Here is an 18,691-nt window from a genome sequence, read left to right on the forward strand (position 1 = left end):
AGTTTGTTAAATGCATATCAGATAATAAACATTTTTATGCAAATGTTTAGGCAACCTGATATTTTCATAATTGCAAGCCATAGCCTGCTGGCCTTTCAAATCATCAATTTCATTTGGATATTTTATAACCTAGGGAAAAAGCAACATTTCAGTTCTGACATAACATTTATTTAATAAAGAGATGCAATGCAATTCAAGTCACAACAAAAAATGACAGGTGCAAAAATGTGGGCACCCCAACATAAAAATGACATTGATATTTTGTAGAGCCATCTTTTGCTAAAATTACAGCCAGTAGATGCTTCTTATAGTCAAGGATAAATCCCTGAATTCTTGCTGAAGGCATTTTGGACTCTTCTTCCTTGCAAAATATCTCCAGTTCAGTCAGGTTTAATGAGTGCTGAGCGTGAACGACCCTTTTTAAATAATTTCTTAGATTTTTGATGATGTTCCAGTCTGGGGACTGGGATGGCCATTCTAGAATATGTATTTTGTCTGAGGATGAATTCCTTGGTAGATCTGGAACTGTACGTTGGGTTATGGTCCTGCTGAAACATCCAACCGTGCCGTACCTTCAGCCTCTTGACTGATTCCTGAACATTTTTCCATGCAACCTTCAACTCTGACAAGGTTTCCAGTATCTGTGCTTGCCACACAGCTCCACAGCATGATGGAGTCCCCACAATACAGTTTACAGTAGGACGCAGGTTCTTCTCCTTTAATTGCCTTGTTCTTTCTTCTCTAAGCAAAGCAGCTATGGTTGTGGCATCTGTCCACAGTATATTTTTCCAAAATGATTAAGGCTGGTCAAGATAAGCCTTTGCATACCTCAAACGACTCTTCTCATTGGCAGAATACAGAAAAGGCTTTTTCTGCATCACCCTTACATCGAGCTGTTCTTTGTGAAGAATGTGCTGAGCTGTGGAACAATGTGCAATAACATTATCAGCAGCAAGATGTTCCTGGAGCTCTTTGGAGGTGGTCTGTGGTTTGTCTGACCATTCTAACCATACTTCGCCTTTCCCTTTAGATATTTTTCTTGGCCTACCACATCTTTCCTCCACCAGAACTGTTCCTGTGGCCTTCCATTTTGTTACTATATTTCTGACTGTGGAGATAGAGACTAAACCTTTGTGATTTTTCGTATCCTTCTCCCAATTCAGGTTTATGAATTCTCCTAGTTAACAGGTCATTAGAAAGTTTTTTTGAGGTTCCTACTTTGCTAATATGTTGCTACTGTCTGGTTCGCAATAAGGAGAAGCACAACTAGCAATCACCTATCTTAAATATCCTTGGATCAGTCTCACCTGTGTTAGGATTGTTAAGGTTCACTGAGTCACTCAAATCAGTTTTGTGTGGTAATCAATGAGCATTAAGTGACTACAGGTTTTGAAATCCACACAAAAGAGAGGGTGCCCAAACTTAAGCATAGCCTATATTTTCCATTTCTATTTAATTTCACACATCTCAATATTGCTACACTACGTATATTTTTTTCAGAAATACATGACATTATCTAGCTTTCTCTAGATAATGTTTTGATACACTTTTTTTTTTTTATTCCTGATACCAATTGCTGGGCTCAGGGTATTGGCCGATACTTATCCAATACCTGATTGTGTATCTATATATAAAATACAGATACACACTCAGGTGTATATATATATATATATATATATATATATATATATATATATATATATACACCATTATGAAAGAGATTTAAAAAAGTGGTACAACACGGTATTTTGATACTTTTGTGGAAACAGTGGAAATAAATGTGCACCGTAATGTTTAGTACCATTCATCAGAAATGAACCTTAAGTTCTTTCTAAGCCTTTGCTATATGGTAACTACAGTGTTCTGAATTGTATTTTTCATGTGTCTATTCAGTTGCTAAGGTGTTGATGGAAGTTTCTATAGATGTATACACAGTAAGCCGATGAATGTTTATGTTTATACAAGTTGTCAAGCTTGCATTAAAATATACACATCCAAGATGGCTACAACAGCCTTATGTTGTTTCTAAAATATTGTGTGTTATATTTATCATGTTGCTATGTAGTTCGTAATAGCAACTAGCTAATGGTGTCTCTATGAACCCTAAGATGTTACCTCAGGGCCATCTGCTGAAGTGAGCTTCCACTGGGAAGTGACATCATAAGGTCAGATATGGTCTGGAGAAGACAGTGGAAAGTGTGAGGGAGCGGGTGAGCTGCTTCTCCGGCGATGATAATGTCAGACAGGGGGTGCTCACAGACACCTAAATCTTTCTCCTGCAAGATAAAGGAAAAATGTGTCAGAATTCTCAAGTGAATGGTGTTTCATTAAAATAAATAAATAAATAAATAAAAATATTCACACTGTTATCGTTATTCCACACCTGTTCAAGGTTCTCCTTGTTCCCTTTGTTCTCTTCATCCTCCTCTTCTTCAGTCTCAAAAGGAGAAGGAGTCAGAGATGCCACAAAGTGCCACAGAATATCATGGAGGGAGGTGGTTTGCGTAACGTTACACAGCAGCCAATTAAACGCCTAAGAAGGAAATGCAGAACAAATGGTTCCTAAAATCTTTCATCGATACTGACCAATGCATTTCTATTCCTTTTCTAGCTGTTTATTCAGGGGTTTATAAATCTTTCATCAGTGACCTAATATATAAAGGTAATTCAAGTTATTTCAAGGAATTATTTAACTCAAGGATGATATTCAAACTATAATCAACTATGTTTGCAAAATTTGGAACAAAAGAAAAAAAAACAGTGATGATATTAATCAAAATGTCAGAGTGATTGTCAGAGGAAAATATTGCTGACCTCCATGGCGAACACCCTGCAGGCTGATTTGCGGAGTGCATGCTTCATAGCCACCTCCAGGCCCTCTAGGTCATGATGCTGGATGACAAATGCCAACACAGGCCACTGAAAGTTCCGTTCACCCTTGCTGAGAGAGCCGTGGGCTGAGATCAGTCGAGACAACTCAGGAGAAGGATGACGAAGCAACGATGACCCAACTTCTGTAGAAAAAGGCAATCTCTTAAATGCATTTAAACCTAACTTTAAACCATTAAACCTAACTTGCCATACTGCATTTTAACAAAATACCAACATTTTTGTGGTAAACACAAAACAAACATAATTATGGAAAGATCTGGGCTAATATTGCTATGATGATTCATTTGAGTGCTTAAATATGGCAGTTTATTGCTATGCATCAGTTTATTAGTGCATTTTAGACAACAACAAACAAATTGGTTCGATTCCCAGGTGCACTAACCAACGAAATGTATACCATTAATGCAATGCAATTTGCTTCGAATAAAAGCCTATAACAAAAGGAAAATATACAGAGTAACATACCCAACTAATTTATACTAAACAAACTCTGCCTGTAAAACCCAGTCCTATAATAGCAGGCAAAAACCTGACAACATGTAAACAGTTTGTCATGCTGTCTTCACACAATGCGCAAATAAAACGCGCTACATTTTGAGTTTACTCGCTTCATTTGCGCGTCAAATTCACTTTACTATAGACGTGGATCCGCATCCGGAACTGTTGCCCGGTGTTAGCAACAACAGGCGCTACGTCACAGTCACACCCTTACAAGAGAAAGCTCCTGATTGGAGATTTTTCAACTTGAGCGGTTTGCGCAAAACACACCTTTAAGTGAGTCAAATGCGCAAAAAGCTCAACTTGCGCCGCTTCATTCGCGCGAATCAAATCATTTGCACAGCCCTATTCGTGTGTATCGCTGCGCAGGATGTCTATTTGTGTCTTTGCATTGACTTAACATGTAAATCTCTCCCCCTTGACACTTCATCTGCGTCTGGTGTGAACGGAGCATCAGAATACAGGCAATGTTGTTTGCTAATTAGTGAAAGCAATTATTACATTTGCAATTGTACTGTACAACAACACAATACCTGCATCTCCACTGTGAACTCTTCGTCTTGGCACTGCTTTAACCCTTGCTGGAGAGGCTGAGTGTTGCTTATCATACTCAGAGGCCACTACTGAATATGAGCGCTGGAATACTGTTCGCTTGGCTGTGTCACTGTCTGTGATTGGACTTGTCTCCAAACTAAAGTAAACAAAGTCAAATAATGTTTAAAGACAACAAGAGTAGCCAGACAGTAAGCTCTCACTGGAAACTTGGTTACTAGAGCAGGTAGGTTGTCATAGTACCTTGGTGGCATGGACTTCATGTTACTTCCTGGCTCTTCAAAAACATTGGGGCAGGCATCTGGAGTGACTGAGATATAAGGAGCAGGAACTGAAGTAGACCGCAGGTAACGCATCTCATCCTGAAAAAGGTTGTCATCTTGATAGACTCCAAAGTTCTCTGTGTGTTGGCTGCAAAAAGCACATTGAGAATTACTCAATATGTTACATAAAATTTCTACAACAAAGCTGCCATTAAAAAAAGATATTTACCGGGCTAGGGTTTGCAAATAGAGGCAGCCCATCTTGTTGGGTAGTTCCTCAGACACTCCCTCCTTGAGGCTTGGCAGATGACTGTGGAAAGGTTTGGGTGGGTGATGGCAAAGCAGGCTAGGTTCAGCAGCACTGCTTAGAGAAAGAAGGAAAAGTGCATTCGCACGGATCACTTGGTGGGCCTCCATTGTAGGCAGAGCTCGTGGCGTTTTCACCTGGAGAGGTTTCTTCCTCGACTGCTTAACCTTATTCAAAAACCCAAGAAACAATTATTAGGCATGCAATATCTACACATATTATGGAGTTCTATACAATGACCATGACAGTTATACCTTTTCTCTAGCAGCTGTTTGTTTTTCTCTCAGATACTTCTCTCGGCAACGATCACACACCAAGTACCAGGTGCTTCCACCAATCCCACCATCACCACAGTTTCCAGCCCAGCCTCCACAGAAGTGACCAATACTGTTATAGCCTTGACCTCCAGCATACCGACCACATCCTGAAAGGACAAAGTAAAGAATACTAATGAATAATCTCCTTAAATTGTCTGTATACGTTTTGGAACATCTGAACAGTAAAGAATAAAGTAATACCCAATCTGGCACTGTACCTGGGTGGGCCTGCCGCATGTGGTATGTAACAGGGTATGGATGAGACTCTCCACAGAGCTCACAGATGGTATCCTTTTCTGGACCTCCCATAGCTAACTGCGCCATCTCCCCAAAGAGGTTTCCCCTAGGGCGTACCTCAGCTTTCTCCTTTTTCTTCTTCTCTTTCTTTGTCTTCTTGCTGTCCTTTTCATTCTCCTTCTTTTTAAGGATAGCACTGGATCCTGGACTTGGAAAGATCATGTTCTGTGTAGCCGCTTTTATGGTAGCCATTGATATGTCCTCCCAGAAGGCTACTAAGTGCTGGAGAGTAAGAGGCAAAATGGATTTTGACCTCATGGAGGAGTGACTGGTCATCTCATAAGAGACAGATTCCTTTCCATCCTCACATTTCTCAGGCAAGGGTGGCTCTTTTAGCATGGAAAGGACCTTGTTCTTGTTTATGCTACCCATCTTGGAAATGTCTGGGCCATGTGGTGATATGTTAAACATGTTGAGGGCTGAGGAGATCTCCAGAGAGTGCCGGTTCTTCAGTTTGCTCTCTTTTTCATCAAAACCTTGTTGGCAGCTGAGGGAATTACGGATAGGTGCATGTTCTTTGGTCAGCTCAGGGTTGAACTTGAGGAAAGAAGAGCATGCCATGGCATCATGTACAATACCCTCATGCCACAGAAAGGCAGCAAAAACAGCACGGGCACATTCAGCGACAGAAGGTGACATGGCTTGCTTGGCAGGTTCAGTGGGACGCACATTTTCCCCCTTAAAGAGTGGCCCTGATTTGTCTTTTTTGGGTCTTACATGCCTGCTAGAGGTTTTACGGCTGACTTTGGGTGAAGAGCGACTTTCAAGTTCTTCCTTGACTGGCGCTTTTCCAATGCTAAAATGGACCTTGGAGGAGCCTTCTTCAGCATTGTGCAACTCTGAATTCTCATCATTGCCTTCATCATTGGATAGCAAGGCGCTAGACCGACATACCTCCACTACTTCACTGTGGAGATTTTCCTGAACTACATGGGGAGAAGGGGCTCGGTTTTCTGCATTGCTGCTACCTCCTTTGCTCTCTTTGGGTGGGAGTTTTGGCTTCGGGGATGTAGACCTGCCCCTTAGAGGTTCCATAAGAGGGACCTTCTTCTTTCTAAGAGTGTCAGGATCTAGTGTATAAGAGTCCGATTTGGATCTCTCGCGCGGTGGATCCAGGTGAACTTTAGAAGGACTAACTTTGGCGGGCAGGTTCTTATCATGAGGAGATGATGAGCGTGGGGAACTGGTGCTAGAAGGGCTAGATCTCCCTGAAGTGAAGGTCTTTTGTTTTGGTGAGGAGGATCGGGAGCCAGGGTTTGGAGACTCAGCCCTAAGTCCTGAGGTTCTGCCATCAGCTTTCAGGGCTTGAAGAGTGTTGTGGTTAGGAGAATGGGAGCGGCTGTGAGAGTCAGACCGCAATTTGCCTGTATCTGATTTCAGAATGAGGGCTTCGCTGGCAGACAGACTCTCGTTGTTCTTGCTCTTCACCTGGTCAACAGATCGGTTTGAGTGGCTGTCGGTTTTGGAGGATCGGCTCTCTTGACGATGTTTGCTGCCTGGAGACACAGACCAACTGGCCATGTTATCTCTGTCACCTGCGTATTGTAACACATCAAGAGTTACCAATTTGCAAAGCATTAATACAAAGGGCACCCTCACAAAGGCTTGTAAGGCCTCATTTACATGTGTATAAAAAGACAATAAAATAAACATGGCACCTGAAAATGTAAGGGGAAAACACAACAGTAACGTAAGGAACAAAATGTAAAATGGTAGATGAAAAAAACATAAAGACTCCACTGACATCCAAGAAGGATCTTAAATTTATTTACTGAACAACTTTTCTTTACATAAGAATAAAGTATAAGATTTGAAGGTAGCAAGATGCAAATGGAAAGCACCCAGGTCATGGGAAATGTTTTTTCAAGCCTGAAAAACTGTCCCCACATATATTCCAAAGCACTACATACTCTGTTGCCATGCCTAACAGCAGAACTAAATGGACTATGGAAGAGAGGATGACATGAAACCCATCCCTGTAGTGAATCTCCAGGGTGCTCCCAGGAGAAGACATGCATTACCCACCCTTTTGTCTGAGAACAAGAGATGACAGAGCGGTGCCAGGGCCGGTCGCACTGCTTTTGTGCACACGCTCACGTGAAGCAAGGCTGCGTGATGAAGCATCTACAGCGGAAAACAGTGGCAAGGAAAGTGAGCAACAAGGCTTGAACCAAGGAAAACAATCAGAAAATGAGAGAGAAAGTGGAAGCTAATGAATGATGAAGAGTAAAAGAAAGAGTACTAGATCAGAAAACCCCATTGACCCCATTTACACCTGAATTTTGCAACTATCTTGGATAATCTAATCAGAAGTAGAGGGTTCAAGATTGTAGGACCAAATGTATAGCTTACTATGCCATGTGCTCTGTTCACATTCTCAGAAATAAAGGTACATGAACTGTCACTGGGGCAATACTTTAAAAAAAAAAAAAATGCATATATGTTCCATACTGATACCTCAAGAGTACATATTAATAAAAAAATGAGGTGCTGATACAGTATATACCCTTAAGGTACAAATCCTTACCTTTTGAAAAGGTACTGCCCCAGCTCTCATACCTTTATTTTGTAGAGTGAAATAAAGCCTTAGAGTACAGGCGTCGAATCCTGTTCCTGGAGGGCCGGAGCACTGCACAGTTTAGTTTAATCCCTAATTAAACCCACCTGATCAAACTAATTGAGTGCTTTAGGCTTGTTAGAAACCTACAGGTAAGTGTGTTGAAGCAGGGTTGGAACTAAATTGTAGGGGCTGCGGCCCTCCAGGAGCTGGCTTTGACCCCTGATCCTTAGAGTAAAGGCCTTGAGAGTTAAATAAATTGCTTCTATTCAAGCACCATAGGTGTTCTACAGCTGTTCTATCTAAAAAAAAAAAAAAAGTTTTTTGTGCAATTTTTTGTGATACAGTTTTATTTATTTTTAAGCCCATTAATAAACCCATTCCAAACTGGTCCCTAACTAAAGCCTTGAGGTGAATGAATAAAGTCTTAAAAACCTATCAAATTTATATTTAGTTCACCCAAGATGAATGTTAATAAGGCCAGAGAAGTATCTAGTCTGGAAAAGACATGAATAAAGAAAGAGCAACAGGAAGGACAGACACCATGAGAGAGACAGAGACTGGCAGGCACAAGACCAAAAACAGGGCATCAACCAGTGCAGGATGGGTGAGAAAATAGTCCGGATAAAATGGTTCAGTGGGGAATGGTAATGAATCTGAAATGCAGATTTAAGAGTATTCTGGCTGTGGAAAATATTGAGACACTTGTACATCCCCCTAAAAACAAAAAACCCAATCTCAATTATCCTATGCAGACATTGGCGTATGTTGAATTGCACTTGGGGTTACAATTCAAAAGCAGTTACTCGTTTTGACTGCGTGGACAGATTCCTGGACCTCTTGGTAATTGTTTTGCCAATAATTGATCAAATTAAGCACTGTACATAAAGCAAGCCAAAATAAATAAGTCAACCAAAACATCTGACAAGAAACACACACAGTTAGTAGCTACAGTGGAAGAGGAACTTAAATGTTATTCAGCCACTGAAGTTAAAATGAGATGAGAAAGAAAGGAATCGATCCAGAAATGGCAAGCAAGCAGATGGACGGCAAAAGAAAAGCAGGGGACATGAGCTTGAATGGAACTCAATACAATCTAAGGGACACTAATAAATAAGCCCTTAACACAAGAACAAGCAGCAACTTTGCAAGCAAGCACCGCCACTACTTTATAGACGGACAGACTTACTCGGAAGCTGTGGATGCGGTTGAGGCTGCTGGGAAAGGGATTGTCCAAACACAAATGGGCTGTGGACAAGGGAAGTGGGAGGTTTGGCAGCTTGCTCAAAAATGGAAGGACTTGGGAGGAAAGGCCCAGACTGAATGGAATTCAGTATGGCACTCAGCCGGTCACCTGCAATGCGGAAGACAATGGGAGTGCTGTAGCTTATATGATCCTTAGAAGGAGCCATACAAAAACGCTAGTCAGTTTAACGCCCCACACAAGCACGCTCACTGGAAGTAATGGGGTGTGTGAGTGGGTCAGCTGAGCCAACGTGAGGGGAATAAGGAATGGGCAGGGCGAGCCATAGGTCAGGTCTTCCTGAAACCTCATATCTGACGCATCTACAAGGTCACAGATAAAGCATTGGAAGATGAAGCCAATGCTACGCTTTCATCCCTTTTATAATTCATAGAAAAGTTTTATTTATTTATTATTCTAATAGTAATCTAGCAAGTTAAATGGTCACAAACATGTTCAAAACTAAGAAATAAGGCTGGGTGATTAATCAAAGGTGATTTTCATGCGCATTTTGTCAGTAAAGCTGATTCTAGTATACCTCCAGCAAGTGCTTTCAAATGGAGTAATGTTTACAACACATAGTACGCTGACAAAGCCATACAAAATCACTTTTAAATCAGAAATCGGTTTAATTGGACTACAATGAAATCAGGAAAATTGTTTTGTGATAATGACAGATTATCAGTAAACTACAGCTGTGTATGCTGCACTGAAAATAGCACATTTAATAACATGTTTTTACTCCCAACTCATTTCATAACTTCCGTTGAGTGTTCAAAATAAATCTATCTGTGAGACGATTCATGTGAATAATAGTCATGCTGAACCAATAAAAGCAGTTAAATCTTTTGTTTCCACTGCAATGCTAAGGATTTCCCATAGATATATAAACTAGACATCGCATAAGGACTCTGAGCATGCATCAGTAGCGCCGCCATATTTATACAGTGCTCCCAGCACAAATGTCATTCCACCGCACTAGTCTAGGACCAAAGCCAATGTGGAGATGCTGGACTTTAGCGCGGTGTACGGGTGTAGTAACAAACAAACAAAAAAAGGAAACAAAGCACAAAAGCAGAACGTTTCATAGGTAAGATTTAGTTTTTTATGTTTTTGTACGTTACAAACTTTTGTGCTCATCAAGTTATTGATGATAATACAGTCACTTACTGCACTGACCAGAAGGCAAAGTAGCACCAACTTGCAACAAGATGCTGCAGTACAAGAAACATGTATAACTGTTGGCGAAGTGAACGTGTCGTTCATAATGGAGATTTTTTCACAAACGAATAGAACGTTAGAATAAGAAATGAAAGCAGGAGAGGGAGTGTTTTTCAGGACATGAATGAGATCAAATTTAACAGGGATAGAGGTTAATACATTTCCATGCTCACACACTTGCTCTTCGTTGGCAATGCCTGTGTGGTCACTGATCCATTGATGTAGAAAAGTTATGTAAAATTATAATTTTCGTAATTAAAAAAAATATTAGCAAACTGACCACCGGGAAAACTCCCAATCATAGATATATGTATATATGTGTGTATATATCTTTGGCTCTGGGTGGCCAGTCCTCCAATGCAGCTTGATCCTGCATTCATTTCAATGGAGTGCCACCCTGTACTAAAATGACAGCTCTACTGACGCATTCCTTCCAACAGACAAACCCAGGGTAGGTAGATCTAATGTAAATATCTACGAGGATTTCCTGTGTTTTTTTTCAGATTTGGAGTTTATGCACAAGAGCGCCCTCTGGCTTTCGGGAGAGATTTTTTCATAAACACACAACCGTGCTTCCCTTACAAGATGTGCATGAGTATCGCAGGTATGATCAATCAAGTTTGCGATTTCATATCACCCAGCCCTACTAATATCTAAAAATTTTTGGGAAGCTGGTAAAGTCAACATGACATTTTTAAAATTTAGATTGTTAATTTACCTTATTAGCATCTGACTGAATTGTGAAAAGTGAGAATTTTAACATGAAAGGAACACGATTTTGAAGTAAGTTTACATTGAATTAAAACGCTTTGACTTTAATTACCCTTTAAAAAAAAAATCAATCCATCCTAAAGAAGGCGTTTTAAAATAATTCGTCCTTTTCTACCTTTTAATGTAAATTTTTAAAGGTGCAACAGGAGATCATGGAAAATGCTAATTTTAGCCTGACAGTTCCACCTTGCAAATTACCATCCAAAGCCACGCCTCCTGAGCTCATGAATGCGTACTAAACAACATCACTACTATACATCTTGTAACATTCACCAGAGGGAATACTTTATAGTGCAGTTAGTAATTACAGTACAAAACGTTTTTAAAAAGTTGTAAGCTTAATTAATCATAAGTCTGAACTTCATCTGTGAATGCGCCGATGATTATCCTTTTTACGAGAACTAGTTGCGCAGAACTAGGCCATTATATACAGTGGTCCCTCGGTATAACACAGTTCACCCATCGCGACCTAGCAATTTCACAGATTTTTTTTCTTTTTTTTTTTTTTTTTTTTTTAGAAGTGCATTGTGTTCCTGATTGGTCTGAACTTGCCTCAACATACCTGCCTGTAAGACCTTGATTAGCTTGTTCAGGTTTGTTTGATTAGGGTTGGAGCTAAAATCTGCAGGACACTGGACCTCCAGGAACAAGTTTGGTGATCCCTGCTGAAGACCATTTTCAATTAATCTCCTCCATGTCTCCTGTTTAGTACAGAATGCGTTCAGCTTGCCAAAAAACATAAATCTTTGATCACTAGAAGTGTGAATTCTAACAAGGATGCAAAATGTTGTAACTGTCCCTAGCAAGACCATCGTAAAAAGGGGGGTCGCACACTGGATGCTCCATGCCATGACGCGCCATCCATTTTTGAACTGTAAACGTAGGTTTATATCAGGGTACGCAAAGCCGCAAGATGGCTTTTGTCTGTGGTGCCCAGCTATGACTCAGAATGGAGTCTGCTTTAGTTTTGTCGATCAGTGACTGCAGGAAAAAGAGAACAGTACACTGGATGCCAACATTATCAGTACAAAAGCTAACAAGCTTTATGAACCTTTTGCTAACAGCGATGAACGTTTGCGCCTGAAATTTTGGCTTTGATCTTTGGTTTTATTCGATAAAGACTGGTTTATACTTCTGCGTGGTTTATATGATCGGCGCGACCAACGGTGCATGCCTTGCGTGTAGTCGTGCATTAATTTTTTGCGTGCTATTTGTGTTGCTTTGCAATAACACTTCTGAAGCATCGTTGCGACATGTAGTTACATTTTTGAGAGGTGCGCGTTAGTGTCATCGTTAGCCAAGGCGAAGAATATTCGACTGTGTTGGAGCATACGCATGCGCTAGACACAGAAGTATAAATCAACCTTAATACTGGACTTAATTTTATACAAAAGTTTTAGCTTTGAGAGTTTAAACAAGAAACATGTGAAATTGTTAATGCCTGTCACAGAAAAGTGTATAAAGTGTGTAGTGAGGGGTTTTACAGCCTTAAAACATCTATAATAATTGTAAAAACTAAACTGACTACTTCGCAGATTTCCCTTTTGCAGGTTATTTTTAGAACTCCTGCGAATAACGAGGGACCACTGTATTTGGATGGGTAGAACAGCCTATCTGGAACCTACTTAATACTTTTCTTGATCCTACATCTTCAACAGAATATTAAAACAGAATATTGAAACACTTAATTTAGTGATTGCTATTCGAAAGTGAAGAAATTTTCAACCAGCTAACAAAAAAAAGATTGCACTTTTAAATTCATGTAAATATATAAATATAACCAGGTCATCCTAGATCAGCACGATAAAGGAAAGCCTCTCTAGAAAAATAGAGTTATGTGATGTGGAAAATGTACTACTTAGAGTGATGTTAAATTATTTGCATTTAAAATAGAAATGCGTATTAATGGAATTAATAAATGTTAATATTAATTTCATGTTGACCTTTAGTCAAGAAGCAATTAGTTAAGCACTGTGGATTTGCCAGGTGTCTTTTTATTCAGTATTAAGAGTATAAGAGGTGATGAAGGACCCATCAGACAGCAGTCTATGGGTAAACGCCACTTAGCAGCGGTGCATGAGAACAGTATGGTGAGAGCCAGTGGACAATAAATGGGTAAGACCCAGCTGCAGCACACAGAGTCTTGCCCATGCACACAATGATGCCTTCACACGCCACAGACAACAGCCAAGACGCACACACATCACAGCATGCAGAACACAATTACTCAGATTCCACACAGCTGAAATAAGATAAATGATACTGTTTGATGACTCATAATTTGGTGCATTTTTCATTTATTATTCTATATTATTAGAATGTGATAGCTCAAAGAACAATAGGTCATAAATCACTTTAAAAAAGAAAAAAGCTCTGATGTCCTGCAAACACAGATGCGACGGGATAACTCCACCAGGGGTCTGTTCCTCATATGCAGATTACACAATTAACTGCATTTAATTATTGACTTTTTGACACAAGTCCAGGACACTTTCGTATTTTAAAATTCTTCCAGGTGTTGTTTTGTCATAGCAACAGGTCTGCTGGCTCAAACTTGTGAGGGAGCAGGCTTATTTCATATAAGCATTATTAGATTGTGTCATTTCAAGTGAAGTTATATCTGTTAATAATAACAATATTGTGAGCAATTTTGTACTTTTAATGACTCAAACGTACACTTTAGGGGTTAATATATATTTTTTATGTTGCACAGACATAAAAAAAACCTTGTAATTTATAGTAAATATGACAGTGTTTGAGCCATACAGTAGTAAACTGTATTCTACCGTACAGTGCATTCGGAAAGTATTCATAGCCCTTCACTTTTTACACATATTCCAAAATGGATTAAAATAATTTATTTTCTCAAAACTATTCTGTGTGGATGTGTTTTAGCAGCAGGAACTGGAAGACTTGTCAGAATAGAGGGAAAGAAAAATGCAGCAATGTACAGAGACATCCTGAATGAAAACCTGCTTCAGAGTGTCCTTGACCTCAGACTGGGTGACGGTTCTGGCAGGACAATGACCCAAAGCACACCGCCAAAATATCAATGGAGTGGCTTCACAACAACTCGTTGAATGTCTTTGAGTGGCCCAGCCAGAGCCCAGACCTAAATCCTATTGAACATCTCTGGAGAGATCTGCAAATGGCTGTACACTGTCACTTCCCATCCAACCTGACTGAGCTTGAGAGGTACTGCAAAGTAGAATGAGCCAAAATTCCCAAAGACAGGTGTGCCAAGCTTGTGGCATCATATTTAACAAGACTTGAGGCTGTAATTGCTGCAAAAGTTGCATCAACAAAGTATTGAGCAAAGGCTGTGAATACTTATATACATGCGACTTTTCAGGTTTGCAACAATTTAAAAAAAATATTTTTACATTGTTATTATGGGATATTGTGTGTAGAATGTTGAGGAAATAAATGAATTTAATCCATTTTGGTATTAGGCTGTAACATAAAAATGTGGAAAAAGTAAAGCGATATGAATACTTTCCGGATGCACTGTATATACTATAGTATTTATGACACATTTTAATTAATGATACAGCAAGCTGTAGTAATAAACATAGTGAACTGATAAATGATAATAAATACTGTTGTATATTTTAGTTTTAGTAAAGTAAACTGTGGTGGATTATGGTATAACATACACTAAAGTTCTAAAACTAAAGTATTGAGTCATTTGTTTATTTTACTAAAGCACATTCCTTATGCCACAAGATTAAGAAACTTTAATGCTATCCCCCTCCTCAAAAAAAGCTTTAAAGGTAAAACTAAATTGCTAAATTCTTTAGAAAAGTGGTAACAAAGTGGATAGCCTGTCCAAAAAGCCCACAACAAATGTGGAATGTTCTTGCATATCATATTTAACAAACTATAAATTTTGTTTACATGGATAAGTCAATATTAATCAGAGGATGTCATCTATGCATTGCTAATAATAATTTCAAGGATTGATATACTGTCCTTCACAACAAACACATGCAGCAATCTAAGATCAAATTATTCAGATTTTTAAATAGGATTTACAAATTTATTTGAACAAATCAACCAAAGATCAGTTATCTAAATTAAAATATTCAGGATCTGACTATTTAAGTGAGGTATGAAGAACGGACCCCTGTTGTTAGCAATTACCAGATGATTCAATTTTTACTTCTAACAAATGATTTTTTTTTAAAGTATAAGGATAATTCCTTTATTAATATGCAAAAATGTAGGAAACAGTGATTTGAAATTTTACATCCATTTACAAACAACATACACAGTTTTAATGTTAATTGTATCTCTTTTAAAAAAAAAAGTCTGGATTCCATCAAAAATAATAAGGCAAAAACTATTTTAACACTGGTAATGGTCAACAAGTCAAGTAAAGTTAGTTATACAGAAAATAATAACATATGAGCTCAAAATTTATGATTTCGGAAGAATCAAATTACATTTTAAAATACATTAAAATGTATATATTTTTTCTAAACGAAATTAAATATTTTAGATTTCTAAAAGATAAAATATTTTATTGATTTAGCCTACTTTGAGCAATAGAAACTTTACAAAAAAAAAAGAAAAAGAAAGAAAGAAATACAAATAATTAGGTACCACATTTTTAATTGAATAAATAATAGGACAATTTCAAATATAAAAAAACTTAATTAATCAGAGTTATAAAATCATGAACATTAAAATAAAATCCTAAATGATTTTGAGTCTTTGACTGAAATCAATTTTGTAACGTTAAATGCATTCCCAAGACATATTTATATGATTAACTATGACAGATATTAAGCTGGAGCATGATATGAAAAAATGTTGGTAAACTGGTAAAAGGGCTGTAATCATATTAATAGAGATGTAACTGTCACTCAGTAATAAATCACATTTTATTTCCATCTCTCACCTTTGTTGTTGGAGATGCCGTAGTCAAAGCCTTGAGCTCCTGAGCTGGCCATGCCTCTGTTAAACGCCTGAACTGAGAATGGGCTGGGAGGAGGCGTCTGTGCTCCGTGCTCCAAAACAGCTTGCTCTGTGTTACAGAGACAAATAAAAAACATTAATTATTATCAAGGACACAAAGTTGATAAAATATAAACACAATAAAAGACTACACATAATATCATTGCGGCTGTTGCAGCTATGGTGTGGCAAAACTATTGACTCATTGATCTATGCTAAGCTACTGTAAGCTAAACGTTCTGCTACACTTCTCGCCCACTGTCTGAACTGCTTCACAAAATAGTTGACCATCTAAACATATAAATTGTCATCATTTGCTTATCCTAACAAACCAGTTTGAACTTTTTTCCTCTGTTTAACTCAAAAATATGTTGGAAAAAGCAGCCGTTGGTTTCCATATTATGTTTGTATACTATGGACTAAGCAATGGTCGAATTGTAAAAAATTCAATTGTAAAAAAAGGCATTTTCCAGGAGGGGGGTACTTGGCTGTGTGTTGTTCTGTAGCTACACACACACACAATGATAACAAAATAGTTCTAAACACATTCTTAATTTGCGAAAATGCTTTTTAAAATAACCATTAACAATCTTAAACATGTTATTTTTAAGAAAATCAAGTAATTAAAAGGGACAGTTAATCAATTGAAAATGTAAGACTTGGACTACCAGCAACTGTTTGATTAATTAAATATAAATTTATCTTTTTATTTACAACACTTTGTTTACCTTATGTGGCCCAACTGCATGAGCTTTTTAAAATAAACTGAAATAATATCAGGAAGAATATCTTACAATCAGATTAAATCAACTACATTACTCTTGACACAACAAAGATGTCAAAGAAAAAACACAAAGTTCATAGGAGGTGGCATGAATGCAATGAAATCAATAATTAAAATGTCATGAGATTTGAAACTACAACTACCTTTGTCACGGAGTCATTCATTCAATTCAGTGGTTTGAACAGTTGATTCTTTCGCAAATGTCTTTCTGAATGGACGACTGAAGCATTAGGTGTGTTTGACCTTATGCAGCGCAGATCGATCAAAATATGTCTTAAAGCCGTGCATACCGGTTAGAAATTTTGTCTAGATTGACACTGCGTGGAATTCATGTGACTATCACATGTGGCATCAAAGTACTGCGACAGCGCTCCAAGATCAGACGATTGATTCAGCCGGAGCAGCATCTAAAGAGTGACTGCAGGACTGCGATGACGACACTGATATTACATGATTGGCTAGACTCAGTGCATGACAGCAACCACGTGTGTTTCGGGTTTATTATTGGACAAATTCTGATTTACAAATTTTAAAACAAACAAATAACTTTTCATACCCTCTCTATCTTGTACACATCATGCTTATTAAAAGACTACAAATATTGTACAGCAGTAATCATGTTTTGTTAAATAATTTGTTTAGAAAGGCTAGATTGTCTGCATAGGTTTATTTTAGACCCTTTTTCTACTGATTATTTACTGCATTCAGCTCCATAAATGATTTATTTTAGTGAATTACCTAAATATCAACTCAAATAAGTCTTACAGACTTGTAATAAAATAATTATCATCATTGATCCTGACACCCATATAAAGGTTTCTTAACAATTCAAGTAAAAAAAAAAAATTCTTAATTAATTAAAAAAAGATTTTTATGATTATAAAATATTTTTCCCGTCAAGCCGTTTATGCAGAAATGTTAAACGTGACACTGATGTACCTGCTCTTTCTGGGAAACCTCTAAAGCACAGGTGTCAAACTCAGTTCCAAAAGGGCCGCAGCTCTGCACAGTTTAGTTCCAACCCTAATTAAACACACCTGATCAAACTAATTGAGTTCTTCTGGCTTGTTTGAAACCTACAGGTAAGTGTGTTGGAGCAGGGTTGGAACTAAACTGTGCAGGGCTTCGGCCCTCCAGGAATTGAGTTTGACACCCCTGCTCTGAAGTGTAGCTCACTTATTTCAGGAATAAGTGCTTTTTTGAAAATGCTTTCATTATTCAAAATAATCTTAATCATTGTTTAAGACTTAATTAAAACACCTTGTTTTGGCTTTTACACTAATATATATTAGACAGTTTTATATCTATAAATGTAAATAAATGTAAACCCCTTTTTAGTGTATTCAAACAAGAAGTATTAGCCTAGAGTGATGTTTAAACTTCTAGAATTTGTGCTTATGGCTTTGTATGTAATAGGCCTATTTGTTTTTTGTTTAAAAATGAACTAGTTTATAGAGACAGTTTTTTGTTTTAATTGTACTGTAAATCTTTTGTTAATATCCATAAAAAAGATGAATGAAGATGAAGCCATGTGATAGGTCATCATGATTGCCACAACTTTGAGCCCTGAAGGGTCCGGCTGTCCGGCTTGACGTCTCAGTTTTCAACTTTTTGTTGATCACCGCTTGCAGCCGTGCTCATGTTGAATGTACCTACTGTATTTTCTCATATCAAAGCTCAAGATTTATTCATAAGCAAAACATGGTAGATGGAGATGTACAGCAGCTGAGCAATTTGGAACCATTTTTGAAAAAATGGAGTAAAATCTGGACTACAGTGGTTCTAAAAATGCATCACATTATTTGCGTTCTGATTTTAGGAATAATAATATCGCTTCATTTTTAGAAACAGGGAACCTACAATCTTAGATAACTTAGATATTACCGGCGAAACTTGGGACGCTAAAGTAAATGTTAGCCAGCCCTTCTTTGTTTTACAGTGAATATAGAACGGCAAGTTACACTTGTGTCATGTAGCCTAAACTGTTCTTAAATAAATATAAATATATATAGACACACACACACACACAC

At 38.0% G+C, this 18,691-nt stretch overlaps 1 protein-coding gene across 50 annotated transcripts in view; it reads right to left on the reverse strand.

Annotated features, from left to right (window-relative positions):
* Positions 1-18,691, reverse strand: part of mycbp2 (MYC binding protein 2) — a 232,201-nt gene that overhangs the window by 33,034 nt on the left and 180,476 nt on the right. For 18 of the 50 annotated variants that reach the window (XM_087266144.1, XM_087266142.1, XM_087266138.1 and 15 more), the window contains 9 exon segments: positions 15,822-15,947; positions 5,048-6,661; positions 4,767-4,936; positions 4,435-4,679; positions 4,186-4,353; positions 3,924-4,081; positions 2,815-3,014; positions 2,384-2,533; positions 2,116-2,276 (listed from right to left, as the gene is read on the reverse strand). In XM_087266144.1, the coding sequence (XP_087122270.1) occupies positions 2,116-2,276; positions 2,384-2,533; positions 2,815-3,014; positions 3,924-4,081; positions 4,186-4,353; positions 4,435-4,679; positions 4,767-4,936; positions 5,048-6,661; positions 15,822-15,947 (2,992 nt within the window). 50 annotated transcript variants of the gene reach the window in all.

This window comes from Danio rerio, chromosome 9 (assembly GCF_052040795.2).
Source record: "Danio rerio strain M-AB ecotype USA chromosome 9, GRCz13ab, whole genome shotgun sequence".
Taxonomy (NCBI): Eukaryota; Metazoa; Chordata; class Actinopteri; order Cypriniformes; family Danionidae; genus Danio; species Danio rerio.